Genomic DNA, 24916 nt, shown 5'->3' with positions numbered 1-24916 from the left:
CTTGCACCGGTCCAAGAATTTCACCGTGTGCACGGAGGCTCATGGGAAATGTAGTGTGAAAACACTTAGCTTTCCAAAACTCCTCGTTGTCCCTTTAACAGTTTAAATTCAGCATCCAACTTAATTCCTTTACTCACCAACAGGGTCTCCAGTGGTGTAAAACGAAAACAATTTTATTTTCAAGTTTCGTTCCTTTAACGTAATTTCTAGTCAGTTAGCAAGCAAAGTTAGCATGTTAACTAGCTAGCGGCGCCCTGTCTCCTCATTTTCCGATAGCTGTAGCGTCATAGCAACATAAATTTAAGAGCACTACAAACGTGCAAACCAGAGCTTAACTGTTTACATCTTGTTCCACTAAGTAACAAACTGCCACTAAGACGATAAAGGAGGCTAATTTAGGCTGTTTATGTTAGCATCGTAGCTAACCATTTTTTAAAAGTCGTTTCCCTCTGTTTCCAGTCTAAGCTAAGTTAACCGTCTCCTGGTTCTTGCATCACACAAATATAAGAGTGGTATCGATCTTCTCATCCAACTCGTGGCAAAAAAGCACCAATTTCTCCAAAATATTCCTTTTTTACTCGTACACACACACTTAAAACCTCTCTGCTCGCTGCTGCTAAGACACAAACAAACCGAAGAATATGAAATAGCGACTGCACTGTGGTTCCAGTGGACAAGCTGCTTTATGCTCCTTCAAAATGAATCCTTCAATAGTGAACTGAAAGCTCCTCAAGAGGATGTTTAGTTAAAAAAAAAGAAAAAAAAAAGGCCAGTTTGGTAACAGTGTTTTCATGTGGCCACGATATCTCCATAAACTCTGGACTGACACTGGGTGAACTATCATTGGAGTATCAGGAACTAAGGCACCCGTCTGGGGGAAAAGGAAAAGAAAATGACCTAAAACAAAAAACAAAAACAAAAAAAAACTCCTATAACCACGTGATATTTTCTGGTCCGGGATTAACACTATATATAATATACAAATCCTTACAGTATATAAGGGTTTAACGTATGTTACAGTATGTAATATTTTCATTCCAGCACAGAGACATTGAAGTTCAATCACATTACATTCCCTTCCATGACAGTAGACTACTATCTTGACAAAAACATGATGAGAGGACAATATCTCAGCTCTGTTTGGAATTGTACAATAAATATACAGTACACTGATGGGGTTTCTCTGTCGTATTTGAGCGGTAAATTGTAAATAATAGTATTTACATGAGGGGGGGAAAAAAGTGCACCGAAGCCAAGAGTCTTCCTGCCAATAGCACCATCACAGTTGTCCATAAGACAGGAGTCCGACACGTTCAACTCCCACCCCCCCCCCAACCGTATACCCACCCACCCACCCTCCTCTGGTGAGGAGTCCTCCCCTCCGTCTGTCCGTCTCCGGGGTGTACATCCTCTGTGAGTGATGTGTCCAGCACTTTGGATTCATAAAAACAACAAACACGGAGGAAGACTAACAATGATATCAATAATTATTATTATAATAAAAATAACATCACCAACAAATAATCTTCCAAGTTCCACTTCACAGAAGTGAAAATTAAAATAAAAAATAAACAGAAAAAAATAAAAGAGTTTGTGTCAGCGTTATGAGCTGAGCAGTGGTTTGGATGCCACCATGATGCAGGGCAGGAGGATCAACACATGTGACAAACAGGGAAATCCTTTCTTCTTCACCAGAAGATCTCTTTGTCCATCGTCCATTGGTCCAGAGTTTGGGGTTTCCAGACTGCCCTGTTTTCTTCTTTCAGTGCTGCTGTATCAGCCTCCCTCCATCTTTTCCTTGCCATTCTTTCATTTTCACTCTCTGTCTCTCTCTCTTCCCCTCTTTCTTTCTTTCTCACTGGGTCTCGCTCTTGTGCTCCAGAGGTCAGTGGCCCTGGCAGGTCTTGCAGCACATCTGTCTGAAGTACGCCCGGCTGCAGAACTTGAACTTCAGCACCAGCGGACAGTACGCCACTTTGTTTACATCTTTGCATTCTGGAGAAAGAAGAAAAGAGATTTAGGTTCATTTTAATATGTTTTAAATGAATTGTTTTTACGTTTTGTCACAAATGAGAGGGGGAAACTTTCTTTTCTTTTTCTAATTGTGCAGGCTGGAAACATCATAGGGAAAGTGAGTGTTTATTAATATAGTCAAGTAATATCTCTGTCTTTTATTTCTGGTCTTGTTTTGTTGTGTTACTGTATATGTGACTGTTGATGTGTGTTATTTATCAGGACACCGACGCTGCCATAGGCCCCAAACTCCCTGGTGTTTTAAATCTTCTTTATACCTGTTACCACGTTGAGTTTCACAGAATAAATTAAACATCCTCCATCCTCCTGCAGCACAATCCACATCAAAAACTACAGATTTAAGTTTATAGGTTTGTAATGACTCTTGACAGCCCGCAATCGGATACGAAAACATTTTATAACTAACTTTACTGCCAACAGTTTTTTTTTTTTTACTGAGGAAACTAAATTCAGTTTCTTAAATACTTTCCAAGACTGACAGACACTCTGCAGTATGTACAGATGTTTCGCTCTAATATAAAGTAATACCAAAAACATTTTTACTTGCATTTGACGAAAAAAGGAGCCAGAACATTTGTCTTTTCGCTTCCTTGATTAGGACGTACAGTTGGAACTTGGGAATATATTTTTTTTATTGTCCAATAAATGGAATATTTCTTCATCCTGTATGTATTTTTTTAGGGGGGGAAAATCGCGAGATGCTCAACACCGTGACGCAGATGTTTAATGATAATACCGCAGAGGCAAAAAAAACTAGAGGGTTAACCTGCTGCTTCGGGGCTGGTGCATCTCCCTCGGGCCTCTGACAGAGTAAAACACTGCAACTATACTTGGACACAGAGGCTAAGACTGAGACAGATCCTGGCCTCGTTCACTAACTGGGCTGTCTGCCATCCCTACGATGCAAACTCATACACTCACTCACACACACACACACACACACACACTCACACACTAACTTGCCTGCTGGATGCCGGACAGCCAGTGCTCTAAATGCCTTATCATGATCAGAGTGTCTTCCCTTATTAGGCTTTGGCCCCTGCCTCCACAGAGCCAAATGAAACGAGACATTGCCTCACTGCTGTCCGTAAAGGAACAATTAGCCTACAGCTAATCCCATTAGCCAGCCTGTAAACGCTGCTCACGTTTTCCATTCAGCCTAATCGAAAAGGCCCTTCTCTATGCATCTGAATAGCCATCCATCATGTGTAAGTGTATATGGAGGCTCGAGCTGTTTCGCTTTGACCAGGAGCCAACCTCACTGGAAAGATTAATGTAGCTGGCAAAGTGTAGAGGAGTGTGTCATCCAAGCGTGTTTAGGTCATAGTAGAACAGCGAAGATGAAGATAGAGACAGTTTATAACCTTTTCACTCGGGGCTTTGTGTGAAAGCAATGCACATGCAGCACAATAGGTTATTCACACAAAACCATCTGCCTCTGCGGGTTTGAACACATTTTCCCTCTGGAGCGTGATGACAACCGCGAGGAGACGACTCATCGAGCCAGAGAGCCGACGGCGGGGCGGCGGACTCGTCTTACCGTCGCCGTTGGAGATGGGGGTGGCGTCGCACTTGCTCTCGCACTGCTGCATGTTGGTGGGCCGGAGGGACTCTGCGCACTCGTTCGACGGCTGCCCGGTGTACGACAGACACTGGACCGTCCTCATCTGCTGACCCAGGCCGCACTGCGCCGAGCACTGTAACAGAAAACGTCAGGCGTCAGGCGTCTTCTCCAGTTGAACTGTGGCAAAGGTAAATGAGGACCATCTTTTTCTCTGACATCACATTCAGCCCACTTTTTGGAGTAATTCCTGCACATACATCACACGACTTGATCCAATCACGCAAAACCAATCAGCCAGAGTCACCGTCCCCTGACTGTGTTTCCCAGCTCGGAGGTAACCAAGGCAAGTTTCTCTCCCTGCACAAAGAGAGACTCACTTTTTTTGTGTATGTGTGAGAGAAAAAGAGAAACCTCTCGTTTCTCCTCAGGAATTCCTCTCTAATTCCTCGCAGACTAAGAGCTGAGCTGCAACCAGCTAGACATGACTGAAGGAGACGGGGGTAAATCATCTCAGATGAAGTAATAAGGCCACATCTATTAAGCGCTGCGAGCAGAAAAGGCCATTACTAGAAAGTGGCTAAAACCTGGAAACCCTTCAACTGATGATTGGATTGACATTATTTATAGCGTCTGTAGGATGGAAAGAATAACTGTCTTTGAAAATACGTCTCAGTCCGTCATCTGTTTAATGTGAATTTCTCGTTAAGGTTCACCCAAACTTTTTCAGTCGGTGTGCCAAGTTTTCTTTCCCTTCCTGTATTTTCATTTTATTTACTTATAATAAATAACACAAAAGCATTTTTAGCTTCAACTTGATTCGATTTGACCCACATAGCAAAAGTGAGAAAATGTTTTTTTTTTTTTTTTTTAACATGGAAAAGTTGTTGTGTGCCGAACTCAAAATGTGCACCTGCATATCTGATCTGTGTCTGACTTCTGTCCGCGTGCCAGTCGACATAAAAAGCTTAGGTTGGTTCTATGGGCGGCCGTTAAAACTCCCGCAGGAAGGTGCCAACACACCTCGGGCAAAACACAAGCCTCAAATAAATCTTCAAAATTAATCTACTTTGGAAGCACTGAGATATAACACACCTGCCAGCCGTCACACTGCCTATGTGTGTGTGTATTTGTGTGTGTGTGTGTGTGTGTGTGTGTGTGTGTGTGTGTGTGTGTGTGTGTGTGTGTGTGTGTGTGTGTGTGTGTGTGTGTGTGCCCATGTTCGAGTGTGTGATGTGAGTCCGAGAGAACTACCAGGCTTTCTGTCACCTCCACTGATCCTCTGTGGCCGCCTCAGATCAGTGAGCCCGCATGTCATCCCTTCCCAATTAGAGAGTCTTTATTAGGGCCCGCTGCCAGCCATGACAGATGGTGTACGTCAGTGGTGTGACTTAAGTGGGATTTGAACCGGTGACCTTTTGGCCCTGGAGACCAGGCGTTCGTTCTGTAGCTGGCTACAATCTCTCTCTCTCTCTCTCTCTCTCTCCTCTTCTTTTCTGACGCTCCGAGGGACGGAGTCGCTGTGAGGCCGAAGCTTATAATTACAGCCAAAAAAAGACAGAGGGAGAGGAGAGGACTGCACATGCACACACACACACACACACACACGCTGAAACACACTGAAACACACACACATACACCTCTGCAGTGCATGAGAAAGTGCTGCGTAAGAGCCGACTCCAGCTGTTGCTCTGCGAGGTATTAACCCCGACTCAGCGTGGCGAGGAGCCCGCTCTTTGATGGAGCGGAGCACCGAGGTTATCAGTCGGCTCTGCGTTGTTTACAACCCGTATTGGCTCCTCCGATTGATCTGTAAAAGCGTTACGTTTCTGATGTTCGTCGACAACGGCAACGAGGGACAGCTGTCTGACCCCAGACCTGCCTGCTGCTGACTGCTTGACCTTTCACCTCTGACCTCTGTGGACAACGCAGATGCTGTGACATCAGCGAGCGGTTGAGCGCCGTGTTGAGCCGTTCCCTCTAAACATCAGAGCAAAGTGTTTAAAAATTCCACTTTTACACCAAATTATTAACAAACGCCACGAAAATAACAAGCCGTACTTTTTTTTTTTTTTGTGGATACAGCTTTTCTTTCTGTGACGCACGTTTCTCTGGCGTCCGCTCACTAACATGAGTCAGCTGTGTTGTAGAGAGTGTTGCTGAGCGCACTAAGTCATGTCAGGGTGAACCCGGCGAGTGCCCCTCCTCCTCCTCCTCCTCCTCCTCGGCCTTCCTCTAAATCGTGTTCCTGGAAGTGATAGAGAGGCCTGGGCCGAGGCAGAGATAAACTTCAAACAGCCAGGAGGATATTACTGCCACTGATCACACACTCCAGGCCTGCTGGAGCACTTGGACCCACACACACACACACACACACACACACACACACACTGACATCACAGGCCTGAATGTCATGCAGGTGTAAATTATATTAACCATTCACCAACACATGGAACCTATCTGTGCATCTTTTGTCTTTTAAACATCGTGGCTGTCCTTTTAAAGGATTAACCGGCGCTCTCTGTTGTTTGGGGAGAAGAGAGACAGAGAGATCACTGAGATCAAGTGGTGCCGTTGTCATGCTGTCGTGTCGTCGTGTCGTCGTGCCGTGCGCCTGTTCCTACCTGTCCCCATTCGCCAGGGATCCAGCGTGGAGGAGGACAGCGCCCGAGGCTGCAGCGGATTCGGACCGGAGGTTTGTTGAGGCTCGGGCAGTGGGCGGGCGGGAAGGTCTTGGTCAGGTCGCTGCTCTTACACAAGGCGATACGGTGCTTGTAGCCGGGGCCACATTTAGGTGTGCACTGCAATAGAAAGAGGAGGTGTAAGAAGAAGGTAGGTAGGTAGGAAGGTAGGAAGGTAGGAAGATAGATAGATAGATAGATAGATAGATGGATGGATGGATGGATGGATGGATGGATGGATGGATGGATGGATGGATGGATGGATGGATGGATGGATGGATGGATGGATGGATGGATGGATGGATGGATGGATGGATGGATGGATGGATGGATGGATGGATGGATGGATGGATGGATGGATGGATGGATGGATGGATGGATGGATGGATGGATGGATGGATGGATGGATGGATGGATGGATGGATGGATGGATGGATGGATGGATAGATAGATAGATAGATAGATAGATAGATAGATAGATAGATAGATAGATAGATAGATAGATAGATAGATAGATAGATAGATAGATAGATAGATAGATAGATAGATAGATAGATAGATAGATAGATAGATAGATAGATACTTTATCTATCCCGAAAGAAATTCAATTTCTTAGCCACACAATAAACAATAAACATCATCATTCAACAGCAACCGGTCAGTTCATAAAATGAGTGCATAGAGAATAAATAATAAAAAGTGACAATAAATAGCCCATGGTAATAGTAAAAATGCAGGATTGCAGTGGAAAGTGCAAGTGCATACAGTACGTATGTGGGACATCATTCCCCTCGTTCTACAACTCCTCTCCCTCCCCCTCCCCAGTAAGAAGAAGATCTTCAAAAGAAAACAGCTTCAGGATATCATCATCATCGTCATCATCGTTGTCATCGTACCTCGGACCAGTCCAGGGTGACCCACTTGGGCGGGCAGGACTGGTTGTTGCAGGACTCGCGTTCGATGGGTCGGTGGGTCAGACAGTGCGTGTCCTCCAGCGTCTCCTCCTCAGCCGGGCCGATCTTCCTGATGCACAGGACCGTCCTCGTCCTCATCCCGCCGTCGCACGTCTTCCCACACTCCGACCAGTCGCCGATAAACCACCTGGAAGGAAAATCCAATAAGTCACCTTATTATTATATATGAAGGCAGTTTTTTTTCAGTCCAGACTGAAACATGTTCACACGACTGAGAATCAGATTTATAAACTTTACTTCTTTGATCCGACAGTTCATGATTTAAATTCAATTTGTTTTGAGTAATTTAATTGTGCGAAGTTCTTACATGGCTCAACTTATGAGAACTTTGATTAATTCTCTCAAAGAAAAAAACATTTTTCTTGAAGTAAAAAGAAAAATTTGAGCCTGAACGTTTGGTAAACGGCGCTAACAGGAGTCATTACTGACACAACCTGGCACCACAAAGGGCCCCAAATCCTCAGATGACCCCGAAAAAAAGCCCCAGGTCCACTTTATGTCAACAACACCTACCACTACAGCACGGCACATTATAAAATGGAAAAAAAGGCGCCAATGGTGTTTTTAGTTTTTCCCTCCCGGAGGTCTCCGACTGGTTTAATTTCCATATTTCTGGAAAGCCGTTTGCTGTCTTGACAAAAATTAGATGAGAAGTCTAACACCGCTTTCATGTCTGTACACAGTGTGAGTGTTTTCACGAAATGTCACGCCATCGTTTTATTAGCAGAGAAAAAGAGGAACCTCATTTACTGGTTGCTTTAATTGTTTAGTCTATGAAATGACAAACAGCAGAGAGGATGAGTGCAACGTGACGTCTTTAAATGTTGCGTCGACCAAAGATATTCAGATTATAGGGCAACTAGAGTGTTTGACTTTCTTCGCTTAAATAGTGACAGAGATAATTAATCAAAATCAAAAAAGAATAAAAGTTTTCCTGTTGATCGTTTCGGACCTAAACGCTTGGACGTGACCTGGCAGACAGGTGACCACCACGTTGTTGAGTGTCCACTGCTGGACCGGACCAAATCCAGAAGAATTAGACCCAGTGTTGTTCGACCCCCCTCCCCCTTGAATCATCTGGAAGAATGCATTCAGAATTAACAACGTGTTCAAACATCTGTGTTAGCTTTCATTACTCAAGCCCATAAAACTCTGGCTATTCTAAAACAATCGTGTTTACACGGTCTCTCCTTTAGTCGGCCTTTCCTCAGGGCTGCAGACTGAGGGGGTGTGTGTGTGTGGGGGGGGGGTGTTTGCCTCCCTCCCTCCCCCCACACACACACACACACTAATGCCATGTGTGCGCTGTAACTAAATACACACATACACACACACTCTGCCACAAGCCTTCAAGTATTAATCAAAACAAATGAGATACCACAGGTCTGCGTCCACTGAATACAGATGTGAAAACAAATAACCCAAGACTGAATGTATGAAAACAAATTACCACTTATACAGTAGATTTACGATACGATCGGGTTTTTCTGGCCGGGACGTCGCCGAAAGACACGGACGCTCGCTCTCATACGCAAATAATTGTCAAAGAGTCTGAAACTAATTAATGTGATGCATTTAATCCCTCTTTTTTTTCTTTTTTTTCTCTTTTTTTTTAACAGACATGATTGAAGTAGGTCTGGACACGCTTCCAGCTACGGCGCGGGGGGTTTACGGACATTTGGCCACCAAACACAAGTTCATATTCCACCTGTATACGTGTATATTACCCCTGGAGGATCGAGCGGAGAGGCCAAAACAATCAAACACAGGTGGTTATTTTCAGGGCTCTTATTTTTGGCACGAGGCAAACATTGAAAATAGTTAACATATGCCGTTATAAATCACTGCCGTTTTATTTCATTATTTTCTTCCAAACACATTTTTACAACCAGGGCTCATTGAAGGCAAATTAATATCACGAGTCAGCCTCGTTTTTATGGAGGCTTTTTCTTTTGAAGGCGTTAAACTTAAAGCTGCTACACTCAATATTTTTTTTATATGAACAATGGATCAGATGTCTGCGGGTAACGTGCAGGGTGTTGGTGTCGGTGTCGGTGGTGGTGACAAACCAAGCAGAGAGTTATCACCTGACACAGTTTCCCCTCACCTGCAGGTCTACGGAGCGTTTTAGCTTCTTAGAGCTCATTGTTTTGGTTTTACAGACTCCATATTCACTGGTTTGGTTTCGTTTTAATGCTTTAAATGGTAAATAAACTGCACTATTTTAGTCTTATTGACCATGCACAACTCATACACTAATGGAGCAGCCATCAGGGGCAATTTGAGCTTCAGTATTTTGCCCTAGGAGGAGCAGCACAGTCTGAACTAAAGTCTGATTAATGGATGGAATAACCGGTGGCAGTTAAAGTTTATTTATTCATCATTTAAGTCGTTTATCATCCTAAAAATCCTCCTTAAAATGAGACGAGCCGCTGTTTTTCTCGCTTCGGTATCATTGTGAATGAGGCGTTTGTGGACTTCGCACCGAAACGAGCTCTTTAGAGCTTGTTAGCGCGCTGATAAGTGACAGTTATAATAAAGGCCGACGGGGGAGTGGAGTGATACTAGTACTGTACGTACTCTGGGGGACACGGCTCAGTGTTGCAGTCCCTCTGGTTCTCCGGTGGTTTGCTGTCTGGGTCACAGTAGCTGTTCTGCACCACCGAGTTGTCGTCCAGCCTCTTACACACCACCTCCTGCTTCTGGGAACCTGCAGAGAGGGAGGGAGGGAAGGGGAGAGGAGAGGAGAGGAGAGGAGAGGGAGAGGAGGGTGGGAGCTGATCAATAAGGCTTCATAGAGCTCAGCTGATCTCGCACATTAAACCCCCGCAGAAACATGGAGGAAGCCCGGACGGCGTGTCGACGAGCGCTGTGTTTGAGCGGAGATGGTATCGCTTTCAGTCTGTAGTAAATCCAGACATGTAAATTCCTGATTCTTTGCAGGATATCTTGGCAAATCACTTTTACAGAGAGGAGAGCTCTTTACTTTGGCTTCTAATGGAGAGAGTGAGGGCTACCGTATCGGTGTCACACCTCCCACTGTGTGTGTGCGTGTGTTTTGTGTGCGTGCGTGCATGTGTGTGTGTGTGTGTGTGTGAATGTGTGTGCCATACAAACTCAGAAAGGGTCTGTTTGGACCCTCGTGGGACATATCCCACAGCAGACTTGTCTGGCAGCTGTAATGAGATATGGATGTGTGTGTGTGTGTGTGTGTGTGTGTGTGTGTGTGTGTGTGTAGTATAGAAAGCCTACCCATCTGTGCTTCAAGTAAAATACAGGGGTAAAAGAGTTTCAGTTGTAAGGCTGTCAAAAGGTGTTTTTCATGGATTTTATTAGCGTGGTGATATATTAAACAACGCTCCATGATTAGCTGAGCTAGCTGTATCGAATGGGTGAATGATTAAATAACATTTTTCTGATTTAAAGCTCCGTGCGGCTCCGAGACACACCGTGGACACAAATTAGATCATTTGGATCAACAATGCAAAGGCATGTTTATGACGCTGGAAAGGAACCGTGTGTGTGCTTCCCCCATCTAAAAAGGCAGAGCTTCAGAACTCCTGCTCCGGACTTGGAAATCCTTCCTCAGAAAAACCCACATGCTTATTCAGTCATGCTTTTACAAAATATTACAAACCCGTCCAGGCCACGCTTGACAACTGGGAAGAAACACTATTTATTGTTACATGAAACCCATTGCTTTTGGGCTAAAAGGTTTGGTTTAGTCATTCTTGAGGCCATGGTCAACATTTCGCTGCGGTTTCAAGATTTTGAATGTTTGACTTTGTAGGACAAGCGCTCTGGAAGAAGCGGCCGTATCTGTGTGCAGCCGCTCGGTAAACCAGAAGCTATGCAGAGCAGCTCATTCACAGAAATTACACCATATTCATTACTCTGGCTAAAATATGGAAAATATACATATTGAATTTATTAGAGGGCTGAATCTCCAGGCTATAAAGTAATGATTTTGGAAACCCAGCTCAAATTATGATACTGGGTTTCCACACACTGCTCTTCAGCATTTGTGGAATTATTGGTTGGGGAAGATTTACAGAATGACACACACACACACACACACACACACACACACACACACACACACACATGAAGATATGAAGTATTAAATATTTGAGAAGGTTAGAAATACTCAAGAAGAATTTAAACACCCACAGCGTGTTATGGTATTCAACACCAAAATGCTTCAGTGCTCTTTTTCAAAAGACAAAAAAAAAACTGGCCACCGGAGCTCAGCAGAAGGTCGAAGTTTCCTCTTCTCCCATAAGAAAATAAACATTGATAATGTGAACTTACACAACAGTTTTAGAAAATCATTGTTTATCAGGGGGGGGGGGGGACGTATTATATGTCACGTACCTGGCAGATTAAAGCTGCTCTGCTCAAAATAAAATCAGTATATTATGAGAACTGCTTGCAAAAAGATGATGAATGAGTGTTTTTGCATTTGGCACCTGACAGACACCTGACTGCAGGAGAGCAGGAATGATCCTGTGTTGACATGCAACTGCTTTTACGCGGAAAAAAATGTGTTTAAAAAAGTCAAACGAGGTGAAAAATGTGACACAACAGAAACTAGATCTCAGCGCCGACCGACTCACCTCCAGCGCAGGTAGCCGAGCATTCGGACCAAGGCAGGTGGTGCCAGGAGAAGCCCACCTCGTTGTCGCCGCTCCCTGTGCGCTGGATGGGCACGTTGAACTTGTAGCGTATTCCCATGTTCTGCTCCTGGAGGAGAACCTGTAGGGAGGAGCACAATGAAGAACAGGTGAGGATGGAGGGAGAGAGATACTGTAGGTAGTGTGGCTGCATAGGGATTATTTGCTATTCAAAAACACAAACCCATTCATAATTAGCCTATAAAATTGATATATCTAAGAGATATGTCCTTTATTCACTCTTATTAGCTCCATTTTTGTCTCCACCAGCTCCTTTAGAGAAATATCCGGCTCTTTCGCAGCTAAATTGTGTGTTTGAAAACACCCAAAAAACAATGAGTTATGCTAAACATCTCTGTGGAGCTGGAGTCTTTCACGTTACACATAGTAATGTGATCCATTGTTAACATGAACGCAGCGATCACAGGAACTTTAAATGCAGCCTGAGGAGTCCAGATCAGTGAAGCCCCGGGTGGGTTTATATCCGTCTGCTGGAGGCAGAGACTGAGGAAGTTCGGCAAAGCTTTGCAAGCCGCAGAGAAATGGCTAGTGGTCGAGTGGCCGGTCGCTGTTTTTTTTTTTGTTTTTTTTTATTCCAGTGGTGCTGTGTGGTCTGGTATGTTCAACATTCATGTCAAGGCAGAAACCACTGGATATTATGGCAAGGAACTGTACAGTTGCCTCACATAACAGACAATCATGTGCAGAACAGCATTAAAAAAAACAAAATAAAACAAAAAAGTGCATGACTGGTATTTAACGTGCACGCGCAGACTCCCCCATACAATGACATAAACACTCAATAAATCAAAGGACATTATGTTTCCACTCAGCCAAAACATTTTACTCTCAATATCTTCATAGAAATAGTTTTCAACCCCAAACCACTGGCTGAGGGTCATCTGAGGTCAGTGCCCAGATGTTTGGGTTTCAGTGGGACGGACACAGACCGACAACACGAACTCCCAGAAACACGTCAACACAGAGCTGCAGAGTGGGCGGGGCCAGTTCAGGTAAATCCTACTGACTTCCTGCATAGACAATGATACCGTTATTGTAGGTAAATGGTAAATTGACTTATGTAACGCTTTTCTACTCTCTACCACGCAAAGTGATTTACACTGTCATATTCACCCAATCACAGACATTCATTCAACGCTTCTGTAGCTACAGAGCTTGATAGCTCACCATTCACACATTCACACACAACAACGACACATCGGGGGGGCAAGTGTGAGCTCAGTATCTTGCTCAAGGACACTTGTGGACTGGAGAGACATCGAATCGCTGACCTTCTGGATAGTGAAAGACTCTTAACAGCTCAATAATTGATACAACAAATGAGCCTGAAGTTTAAAAATACAACTTTGATCAAAGTCCAAAATCAAATAAAAAATTGAAAGGTAGCGTGTGAAGGTATTGCTCATTGAACTGATCGACACTTTGTTTGTCTCTCACAGCAAATTGGAGCTGAAAGTTTCATTCTTTTCCTGTTCAAAAGGGATTTTTTTTAAATGTATGCTTGCCTTATGCAAATGCAACGATAAGAATAGAATATAGAATTATACATGAACCAAATATTATGACAAACCCTCAAAGGCTGCTCTGCAATATGCTCAGGCAAAAGCATGACGGCACCATGGTTACTGTTTGGTTTTGGACTGTGACCTGATTAACGGGTCAGGTCAGAGTCAAGCACATTAATTGAAAATTTTAAAAAGAACAGGTTGAGGTGTTTGCATTAACGTGCTGTTGTCATTATTATTGTGCCCTACTTTGTTTGCCTATCAGAAAGCACCACAACTGCAAACATCTAATCACCGATCCTAAAAATCTGCTGCACTGAGGAAGGAAAATGAAATATAAAAAGAATATATTTTGGAAAAAAACCTGATAAAAACATTCAGCGTCATAAATCAGATCACTGACAGAGACTCTGGGTCAGTTTGACCCTGTTTAGTTCCTGTTTTAGTGTTTCTGCCCAGCCGACGCCAAACTGATGTGATTTGTAAGAGGCAAAGTTGTGATAATTAATTTGTGTAAACATTAGATTATCCAGGAGACTCATGTTGTCTCTACTGTATGTTGATGGACACTGCGATGTTGTATTACCATGACCACCAGGTTTTCCGTGGTCGCTCCCAGCGCCTCTAACGACTCGGGTTCGTCAGCCGGTCTCTTGTAGTGGAAGGTCGTGCCCGCGATGTCGAACTTCCTGGGCCAGTCGATGGTCCACGCTCCGTTGATGTAGTAGTCGTCCTCTTCAGACTTCAGCGCTGCGACATCACAGAGACACAGAGAGAGAGAGAGAGAGAGATACTCTTAGAGAAAAACCGAAAACCAGAAGCAGACAACAGCAGGAAACGGTAGCTGACTGAGACAGCAGGTGGAGACAATCATTCGGCGTCATTCGTCTTCATCATCATCATCATCATCACCACCACCACCTGACCCCTGACAGACTTGAGCAGAAACACACCGTGAAGAGTGGAGACGAGTCACGTGCAGCAACACGTACATACGTCTAATTTGGGAAGAGAAAGAAAACACTCCTCAGGTGAAAGCCTGGACGAACCTCGTGAATACCACTCTGTCTGGTTGTCAAAACAAAAGCTGGTCTCCAAGCACAACAGATCTGAAAATATCCACTTTCTCTGCGTTGAAATGGGGCCAAATTGAGGAGAAATGATCCGAACCGCTGGCTATTCTGTCTCCCTGGCTCGCGCTTCTCCAGATTCCCCTCTGCTGTATTTACGCAGATTAGATGAACAACAGTTTACTCGACTATAACGCACCACAATCCTCTTCTCAATAAATTCATTCCCTGCACATCTGGCGCTCCCGCTGCGAGCACGGTGACTTTGTTATTACGAGCAGTGCAGTTTACACAAGTCTTCACAAGCACTATTTTTGAATTATCTCACTAAGTTTTTGCTTTAATAAGACTTTTTTTTTTTTTTTTAATGCAAACTTTGCTGACCTAAATAGGAAAGACCCAGACAATGCTACAAAAGCAAAATATTATCTTTATCACTGGGGTCACACATGAAATTCATAACAAAGTTACAAATTGCTTGGAAGGGAAAAATCTAGCCCCGACACAACAGCCAAAATTGCACTCTTTAAACTTTGATATATAGACATCATATCCTCCATAATCCTGGTGGACCAGGCAGCTGTCACCAAGGCCCTATAAATCTGATGCAGCTCTCCGGTTCAAAGTGTAACTTAAGCCCTCCATCAACACCATCCGCTATAAATTCAACACACTGTCACATGTCTTTCTCTAGTTAATGAAAAGACACAGAACTGGCTTAATTGAATCCGGTTGTTTGATTGTTATGGTTCTGACGCTGCCAGTGGTGCAAACAGTTTTTGTTTAGTCTGGAATAGAACGGATGAGTTCGGTGCCAAGACGACTATCACACACATGCACAGATCCACAGAGGGCTTTTTTTTTTTTTTTTTTTTTTAAACCCTCAAAAAACACAATGTTTCATAGCTTCACATTAGAGATTAAATGATGGCACCTTCTAATTTGCTCTTGACAAAGACACAAGGAAATCCCTGGATATGTGGTTGACAGAACAGAACACATAATATGAAACAGCCTCATGTCACAAATTGCCAATTCATAACACTGCACTGAATTACAGGGTCTGCTGAGACTGATGGATAGATAATGAAACAAGATAAACCGCCCGCAGACATGCAGCTCGCTGGAGCTCCGCGGAGCTGTGCTGTGCAGAGACACAGTGGTGTTCACTGGCGCTCGCTGCTAACTTCAGCTCATCAACCATAAAAACAAGTGAATGGGTATCGAAAGGAACAGTGTCATTAGGATTCATCCTCTGGGGAACATAAATGATGTTGCACCACTTAACTTCAATCCATCGAGTTGTTCGATTGGTGCAGACATCTAGATACTACCGGTAATATATTTGATCTGTTTGTGGTGCTAGAGGACACGTCAGGGAATCACTTAAACCATTAGGGTTCATCCTCTGGGAACCATGAATATTTGTATCAACATTTCATGATGATCCATTTTATAGTTGTTGAGATATTTACTTAAAAAAAAAAAACTATAAACACTATAAACTTACGACCAGTGTATGCCAAGGTGCAAAAAAAAGATCTGCACATTTGGATCTGATGCAAGTTTCAGTAAGGTGGCAATAGAAGAAATGTTAGAAAGTGAAGTCATTGTGGTTCATCCTGTGGGGACCATGAATGTCTCCAGCAATAATTATTGTACATGTGTTTTGTTCAAAAACTGTAATGTTATCATCATGGTGGTGCAAGAGGAAAAACTACAGGATCCCAAACGTTATTATTAGGGTTCATCCTCTGGGACAGTAGTCTGTGAACTAAGAACTCACCAAAAACAAAAATGTTAACCTGTTGGTGTTTCTAGATGAAAGGTCATGAGATTATCAAAGTCAGGAGACCATGCATGTGTGTACACAATAAATCCAACAGATATTTCAAGGGGCTGGACAGACAAACACTGACATCTTTGCAGCACCATCGTCAGTGCCGTGGTTAATAATAAGAAGCAAAAAAAAAGAAAAAGAAAGAAAGAAAAAAACCACAACAGTGCATTTTAGTCTAATTATCATGGTGACTCAGTCGTTCCAGGGCCGCCGTCACTCACCGATATAATTCTTGGACATGGCAACTTCTTTAATCTCGATGTGAACTGATCCTTTTGGGATCTGAACCACCTCCATGTAGCCTGGAAGACAGGGACACTCATCAGTAAAGGGGTATTTCTTCCCGTCAAACACCACCCCAACCCCCACCGTTACCCAACCCTCTCTCTCCAATCCGGACGTATTTCACATCACAGAGGAGACAGAAAGTTACACATCATGTAAGGTAGAAGGAGCACCTATAGAATAAACCCCAAATTGCCGAAAAAGGACAAAGCGGGAGGACAACACAATCCCCCTCCTTTTTTTTTTTTTTTTCCAGACACACATGCACACACTGTATTTTTAGATGGTTTACTTGCCATACCATAGAAGGAGAAATATGTTTTCTCTCTCCTTGTCTCTATAGACGACTTCAGGCTACAGCCAACGCCAAGCCCCCTATCTCTACGCCTGATTTCTTCCCTCCATGATGTAATTAATGGGAAAAATATTATGTTTTGATCCATATTCTGACAACATAATTCTAAACAGCCAAAAACATATGCTCTTGTCGGTGAGTGACAAAGGTGAAAGAGGCACATTTCCATGAAAGATTATCTTCCTGGCTTCAGGGATGTGTTGGATTTTGGACAAAAAGCTACTTTTGCCAAAAAGGACAGTGAGTTATGTTGTTTTCTTCACGGTCATCTCCGGTGACTCGAAGTTTGTCACATGTGGTCATCAAACCAAAACACACGCTCTGCTTCACACCAAGTGAATCAAAGAGGCCTGAAAGCTGCTGTAAAACACATCAGAGGAGATCTGATGGAAAGCCACCTAAGCCTCTCGTTCCCCTCCAAAAAAAAAAACAGCCGACGTGTTTTTTTTTTGTTTTTTTTACCTCCTCTGGGTAGAGACTCATTGAAGAGTCCCTCGGTGGCCTCGCAGGTGCTGCCGTCGCCTCCGCACACGCGGCATCGATCTTCTTTGGCGTCAGATCCCAGGATGTTGTCACAGCCCACGTGCTTGAGGGGGGAAAGAAAACAAGGAATGTTTTAATTGAAAACTGGAAACTGGATCAGTGTGTGTGCGTCTTAACGAAGCCCCATGAAAAGACGTCACGTCAGACAAATCCTTTAACACAACTCCACTGATACTAAAACTTAAAACTATAATTGCTCGCCATAAAAAATGATTGACTTGAGATGTTTTAACAAGCCAGTGCAACAGATATAAAAATCGCTGGCTGCAAATACGTTTAGATATGGAGGCCGTATGGAGATCATTAAATCTTTATCTGTGCTCAATTTGTAGTGATTGCTTCATCACTGCCTGATTGGTCATGTTTACACAGAGGTATTCGGTAGATTTTTTACTGAAGGCAAGATCGTCTTAATCATCACATCCCAGATCTGTGTTGTTGTTTTTTTGTTAAAGCATTTGCAACATGAACTCACTCGCCTGCAGCTTTCAATTTATGCTCACTTGGATGAATTAGTGCATTTTACATCAAAATTACAACATGTTTATCTATGTGCATTACTGAGTGCAGGAGTTAAACTTGTAATTGCCAGCTGGGAGTAGCAGTTAGCGCTGACTGATTGGCGACTAAATTGCCTTAAGTGTGTGAATGTGAGTGTGTGAATGTGAGTGTGTGCATTTGTTTCTATACTACGTCATATGTCGGCCCTGTGATTGACAGCCGACCTGTCTAGGTTTTACCCAACACTCTACTACAATGGATGGATGGTTTGGTTTGGTTTATTTAAGACCCCCATTAGCTTTTGTGAGGCAGCAGCTTTTCTTCCTGGGGTCTTTTCATTTTCATAAGTGACAAATGCAAACCATCTGCTAACGACACATATTTAATACATAAAAACAAAAATACATACAGAAGACACATACTTAATACATACACAAATAAAACACCCAAGACGAACACCAAACATAAACATTACCAGCTCCTACATTGAGTGAGGATGCCATGACCCAATTTACGTATTTACACTAATGGTCAAAATTATGATCCAAATAATAATCTCTTAGTTTCATTTTAAAACTAACCATGTTTCTTTGTTGTATAACATAATTTGGAAGGGCATTCCACTCCTTCATAGCTCTATATAATATAGATTAGATGGATTCACAAGTTCAACTATCTACATATCAGATGTAATAGTATTACATCTGATATTTAGACAGTTGAACTTTAATACATACTACATTTACACTTATGAGAGCTGCCACAATTAGTTTGATTGATCAATCAGTCTCCAAATATTATGATAAATCATTAATTATTGAAGCTATTTCCTGAGAAACAGGCCAAAATGTTTATGTGAGCTTCTCGTTGAACAAAATTAGACATTTGTAAAAAATCTGCAAAAGCTCCGATACTAGTAATTAATCAATTGATCCTCATTAGTTGCAGTTCTACACTGTGCAGAGCATTGAATCTGAGTGAAACGGCAACAGACGAGTGTCGTGTACAGTAGATATACAGACACAGCTCCGGCCTGAACTGTCCGATAACAACTTTATCACCTCAATAGTGTGTGACAATACAACTGTGTTACTGTTGTCACCCACACGTCCTCTCCTCCTCTGAACCTCCCCGCCTCTATCTCTCTCTCTCCCCGCCTCTCTCTCTCCCCGTCTTCGGCACATGTGCACAACATAGCAGTTTTGAGTGTTTCTGACGTCTTTCCAAGCAGACAGTGTTCCAGAGATTTATCATGGTGTGGCAGCGAACCCAGAGCGCCAGCCTCTGAAATAAAACAACGTGCTGCTCAGACTGGAAATAAACCTGTAATGCTCCTTTGGTGGAGAATATTCCACCTCTTAGCGCTCTCTTCCCATTAAAACACACACCATGTTGTGTTTTTATATTAGAATCAGAGTAATGTTGTGGGCACAGACACAACATTTTCATGCCAAACAGGAATCAAATTGTACGGTCAGGTGGAAGTCAAAGCAAATACTTAAAGCGAGGAACCAAAAAGTTATTTCAGCTGCATCTCACAATACACAAAAACCCTCATCTCCACACAAACACACACATATACACACACACACACACACACACACACACACACACACACACACACACACACACACACACACACACACACACTAACTATACAAAGTGATTTATGCTCAGAAAAATAGAGACGGCACCAACTGCCAACTCCTTTCAATAAAATGTTATTTTGCCTTGTTATTAAATCAGCCTTTTCAAATATATATAAATCATTATTCAATCAAAACAATGATTTTCGTGTTTTATTTATCACAAAACAATCCTGGTCGAGGCTGCGCCGCCCTGATAAGAGTCACAGACAGAGCGATGCCAGTCATTCGATCACAATCTGCCACAATCAGAGGCTCAAAGGTCCAATTGTTCTTCACTGGAGAATGGACGCGGTTCTGTGAGCGCTCGTGTTTACGGGGCACCGAGGCCGAGGAAACTCGTGTGGAGCTAAAATGTCACTGACAAAATATCTGTCACAAACAAGTTTCAAATTTCAGGGCAGGAGATGCATATTTTCTTATCTATTTTTATTGTATCTGACATGCAAATTGATCCTAATACTGGGTTCAGTTTGGCACGGTGCCAGTTACTGCATCAGTCTGTCGTTTCATAGGGATTTGCCTTCATTACACAGGACTGATCACTTAATTATGTCTGGAAAGAAGTCCTTACAGTATGATCTATGATGTGTTTTCACTGGCTTTTGTTCATGCATATTTAATATGTTGAGTATACGAATTAGTATATGAAGAGAGAATTAGCTTTCAATCATAATTAATACGATAAAAGTTATATCAGCTTCACCTGGTGAAGAAAAGTACAATTTGACTCAGCGGCTTTCAACCACATCTCAAAGGCTTCCTCATTGGACAGTTTGCTCTGTTGTCATCATGTGACCTGAATGTGAAAACGGCCTTATAATAACTTCCCACTCAGGAAGACCATGAGCAAGGCAATTGAAAGCGCCAGTGTTTATTACTAGATATCAGATATGATGATAACACTGAACAACAGACTAAAGGGCCAAGAAACACAAGCTTTCACACAGGTTGTAGACAAGCTAACGGTTTAGCCACATTATCTAAACACTATAGTAGGGAGCACAGCTAAGTTCTGTTTAGTCGTCGGCTCCTGTTACAATTTCTTAAAACCAAAAATCTTCAAAAATGTTGTTTTGTTCAAACTAGTTCAGTTTACCATCATAAAAAACAAAGAAAAGTGGAAATTATCCAAAATGAGAGGCTCAAACTAGGGAATAGTTACAGATAGCTGTTATAGATATATATTTATAGTTATATTAAACATAAATATATAAAAAAAAAAACTATAATCTTAGACTTTGGTATAAGAGAATCACACAGAAATATGTGAAAAACACAACTTTTCAGGCTTTTTAAAGGACCACATGTGACTGCCTTACCTTACACTCTCCATTGATGCAGATGTCCAGAGAGTCGGCCTGACACCGGGTGCCATCGATGACGGCAGGAGAGCGCTCTGTGTAGAAGTTGTAACCCTCTGCCAAGCAGTTCAGAGCGCAGGGCTTAACACCACCTGGTACACACACACACACACACACACACACACACACACATAGACAGACAGAGCTCACAGTTATCTGCAGTACAGCCAGCACACACACACAAAACAGACAACATGACCTAATAATACACCCCTATAACAATACATGGAGACCAGCAAACACTCCAGTGTTGTTCCAGGACTCGCAGCCAGCTCTGAAATCTCCTCTCGACTTGTTGACAATAATAATCATGTGGGGAGGTGGTGGTGTGGTGGTGGTGGTGGTGGTGGTGGGGGGAGTAAGTCAGCGCAGCTCAGATCTAAAAAACCCCGGAGCATGACGTCGCCGTTAAAAGCTGACAGCATCAGAGACAACGCTGGCAGGTTATCCGCTGTTTCTTTACATGACAGCTCCCAGCACCGCAGAGCGCCGTAAGAGTCAGGAGGTGATGGATTTGACAAAACAGGGCCGGTGTGATAAAGGAGGTGTAACTTAAGCTCTTCCATCTCCAAAAAGAAAATAAAAGCTGTGTTTACATGCTTCAAACTCTTATCACTTTTTTTTTTCTTTTTCTTTGAGCTATTTGTGTTTTTAGTTAAGTGGATATTTTCCATGATCTGCAGACACTAAGGGGAGAGCTCGGAGCAGGAGAAGAGGGAGGGGAGGGGAGGGGAGGGGAGGGGAGGGGAGAGGGGGGAGGACACAAGGCCCTCAGTCCTAAACTCCTGCCAATATCTGTGATAGTACAATAGCATTTCCACTCATTCTGGCTCGGTCAGATAAGTGCTGATCCAGAATAGACCAAAGAATGAGCTCCACTCCTTCTCCTGGGAGATTCTTGACATGAGCTGTGTCAGGACATCTGTCCAAAATGTAAAAATCTTCCAGGCCTGGACCAGAAGCAGCAGGTCGACCAGCCAGAAGCTGAGGGGTCTTCTTCTTCTTCTTCTTCGTCTTCGTCCTCGTCTTCGTCTTCTAACGCTAACACAAGTGCACAGGAATCTGAGGAATCCTTTACTCATCAAAGAGACCTTCCCACTGTCAGCGTTAACTACACCGAGGGGCGGCCGGCCTGCAGGCTGTCATTTGTGACGCAAAAAAAAAAGAAAAAACGATGACAGCAAAGTTTTTACAACTCGGCACTGAAAAACATAGCTAGATGAGAGTTTGGATGTTTGAAATATTTTGGAGCAAGAGCTTCAAACTTGTAGCAGTGGTGTTTCTTCGGTTTGTCTATTCATGCACACATCACCAGATTAAAGCTAGATGCACAACAGAAAGTAATAGAGGAAGAGGTTATAGCCGTAGCCTACACCCACTGACCTCCAATGATAGGATTGCTAACGGCGCTACTTTTTTTCAGTAACCAGTAATCAAAAAAGTTCCCCTGTTACAACGCCGTTACAGTTACAGATAAAATGCGCTGTTACTCGTCGTTACTTGACTCAAGAAGTCCCATCACAAATAATACACCCGTTTAAGTGTAAATACATTTTTTTCAGTCCATTAACTAGTCCGAAAAAAGCTGTTTATCTGAAATAGATCCATAAACGGGGTTAGGGATATGTAATTTGACACATTTGACCATTCTATAATGTGGTAACTCAGTTACTTTTTGGGGAAAGCCAACTAATTACTTTTTTTTTTAAGTGTAACATGCTCAACACTGCAGGTCAACTCCAGGTATTCAACAGTTGAGATGCTAAAGAAGCTAACTTTAGCTTTGTAGCATAGCTCTGTTAAAAGTAAAATACAGTAAATGAGAAATGTGGTGTAAATATCTGACCTGGCATAACCTAACTTAAGTTACTTAGGCTAAACTGTTATGCTAAATAAGGTCCGCGGTTACAATTAGCTAAATTAACTCTTATTAGATTAGCATAATTGGATAGTTCCCAGTCCTTTTAAATTACAATGAAGTAAAAAATTACAAACCACACCTCAAGTTACAAAATATAATGCTAATGCTATAATGCACACCGTACTTCAAGATGTTACGTATTTACAAGGTCAGACATGTTAGCTAAATAGCTTCTGTTAGGTTAGCATAATGAGGTATTCCCTTCCTTTAAAGTGCAATGGAGAAAAAATACAGCTAATAAGTTTAAGATACAGATTCACACCTACAGTACATGTAAATGATTTGATCATAGTTTCTGCTATAATTTAAATAATATGAACCTGATCTGGAACCAGCCAGATTAGTCACGGACCGGTGCTAGACTTTTTTTTCCTGGGAATCAATTTGCACATTACTGATGTCAATGTGCTGTTCAGATTTTAATGGTGCAAACTTGATTTAGTTCAGCTTCAAACAAATGCATTGGTTGATTTACAAGTTTCCATCTTGAACTCACCACCAGTGTACGGCTTCCAGTTGTAGTATTTCCCACGGAAAGGCATGCTGTCGAAATCGGCACACTGCTTCTCTCGAAAGTCTCGAGATCCTGCAGGGCAAGCCTGCAAAATGGGTAAAAGAAAAAGAGTTGAGAGTTATGTTTTTGTGCCACAGCAGCTAAAATGTTGTCTTCTTTAGCTGTTACTGTCATAAAAAAAATTTTCTTATCAAAAAAGTAAGGGGTCAAAAAGAAAAAACCAAGCTTCCTTTGCGTCATTGCTGCAGAGTAAAGAAATGCAGCAGCTTTTTGCTGACTGGATGTTGGGTGTGATGGATTACAAAGCTGAAAGAGCTAATTTATTTCTATTATCACACAGAAATCAGTGAAAGAATATGAAACAAATGGCTCGAAACACCAGGGAAATGTGATTTGTGTTAAAGCAGCTAAACCTTGCAAGTGCACTTATAGTCTTTTAAAATGCAGTGGTGATGCAGGCTAGCATGCTGTTACCATTTTGTATAAGTGAATTATCCGCTGAGACTTTTTCTTTATTCTGGGAAGTTTTTATTTGCACAGACAACATCATTATTAAGAACTGGACAAAGTCTGTCTGAAATGTCACATTTTATTTTCAGACACTAAAACAGACTTGTTTCTTGGAATTCCTAATTGAGACCAGTGTGTTTTGCATCTGGAGAGATTGCTTTGTTTTCATGTGTGGATTTATGATGGATAATGAAGCATTTCTTTGGCCGGGTAATTAGAAACATAAACTGAGCCAGAGAGGATCGGCAGGAGCCCATTGCAGCCAGCGCAGTGCAGCAGCAGCAGCAGCACAGGCTGGTGCGGACCTGAATCTGGCTCTGGTTCTGGACTTATCTGGGATGGGACTCGGCTGTGTGGATGTTGCTCCAGTACGAGGAGGTAAAAAGTGGAAAGAAGCACTTTATTGGTGTGAAAGGGTCCTTAGAAACCCCCAAAACACTCTCCCCCAGGACAAATAAAAGCTCTTAGGTCAAAGCTGTATTTCACATGCTGAAAGCGTTCCACGTTGGATCGGACCACAGGGAGGCCGAGCCACTTTCATTACCACTCGAGCGTTTTGCCAATATGGCAGCTTTAAAACCTGCACATCAAACATGCAGATTGAGTCAGAAGAGACAAAATAATATTATTACAAGTGTGTGTTGAAATGACAACAAAGGCTCAAATGAGATTTACATGTGCGAACACGTGTTTAACGGCAGAAAGAAAAACTCATAAGATCACATTAGAGGGGGGGCTGCAAGTGAGAAGTGTTTTCATTTTCAGTTAACCTATTGATTACTTTTTGATCAATAAAATGTAAAAATGTCTTTGAAACATTTGTCCAAGAAAAGAAAAAGAAAAAAGAAAAGCAGTAAGTTTTCACATTTGAACAGCTGGAACCAAAGCATAATGTGGTGTTTCTTCTCCATGAGTCAT

At 42.6% G+C, this 24916-nt stretch overlaps 1 protein-coding gene across 4 annotated transcripts in view; it reads right to left on the bottom strand.

Annotated features, from left to right (window-relative positions):
* Positions 1 to 1885: 1885 nt before the first annotated feature.
* The window catches only part of adamts6 (ADAM metallopeptidase with thrombospondin type 1 motif, 6), a gene marked incomplete at both ends in the record, with an annotated part of 57421 nt that continues 34390 nt past the window's right edge, over positions 1886 to 24916 (bottom strand). For all 4 annotated transcript variants that reach the window (XM_083983099.1, XM_083983100.1, XM_083983101.1 and 1 more), the window contains 11 exons: positions 1886 to 1995; positions 3575 to 3731; positions 6220 to 6396; positions 7173 to 7377; positions 9831 to 9960; positions 11867 to 12005; positions 14036 to 14199; positions 16581 to 16661; positions 17462 to 17585; positions 21012 to 21145; positions 23471 to 23573. In XM_083983099.1, the coding sequence (XP_083839225.1) occupies positions 1886 to 1995; positions 3575 to 3731; positions 6220 to 6396; positions 7173 to 7377; positions 9831 to 9960; positions 11867 to 12005; positions 14036 to 14199; positions 16581 to 16661; positions 17462 to 17585; positions 21012 to 21145; positions 23471 to 23573 (1524 nt within the window). The remainder of the gene's footprint in view (positions 1996 to 3574; positions 3732 to 6219; positions 6397 to 7172; positions 7378 to 9830; positions 9961 to 11866; positions 12006 to 14035; positions 14200 to 16580; positions 16662 to 17461; positions 17586 to 21011; positions 21146 to 23470; positions 23574 to 24916) is intronic.

The sequence above is a fragment of the Trachurus trachurus genome (assembly GCF_905171665.1).
Source record: "Trachurus trachurus genome assembly, chromosome: 12".
Classification (NCBI taxonomy): domain Eukaryota; kingdom Metazoa; phylum Chordata; class Actinopteri; order Carangiformes; family Carangidae; genus Trachurus; species Trachurus trachurus.
The sequence above is the reverse complement of the archived record's forward strand: the minus strand, read 5'-3'. Positions and strand labels throughout refer to the sequence as shown.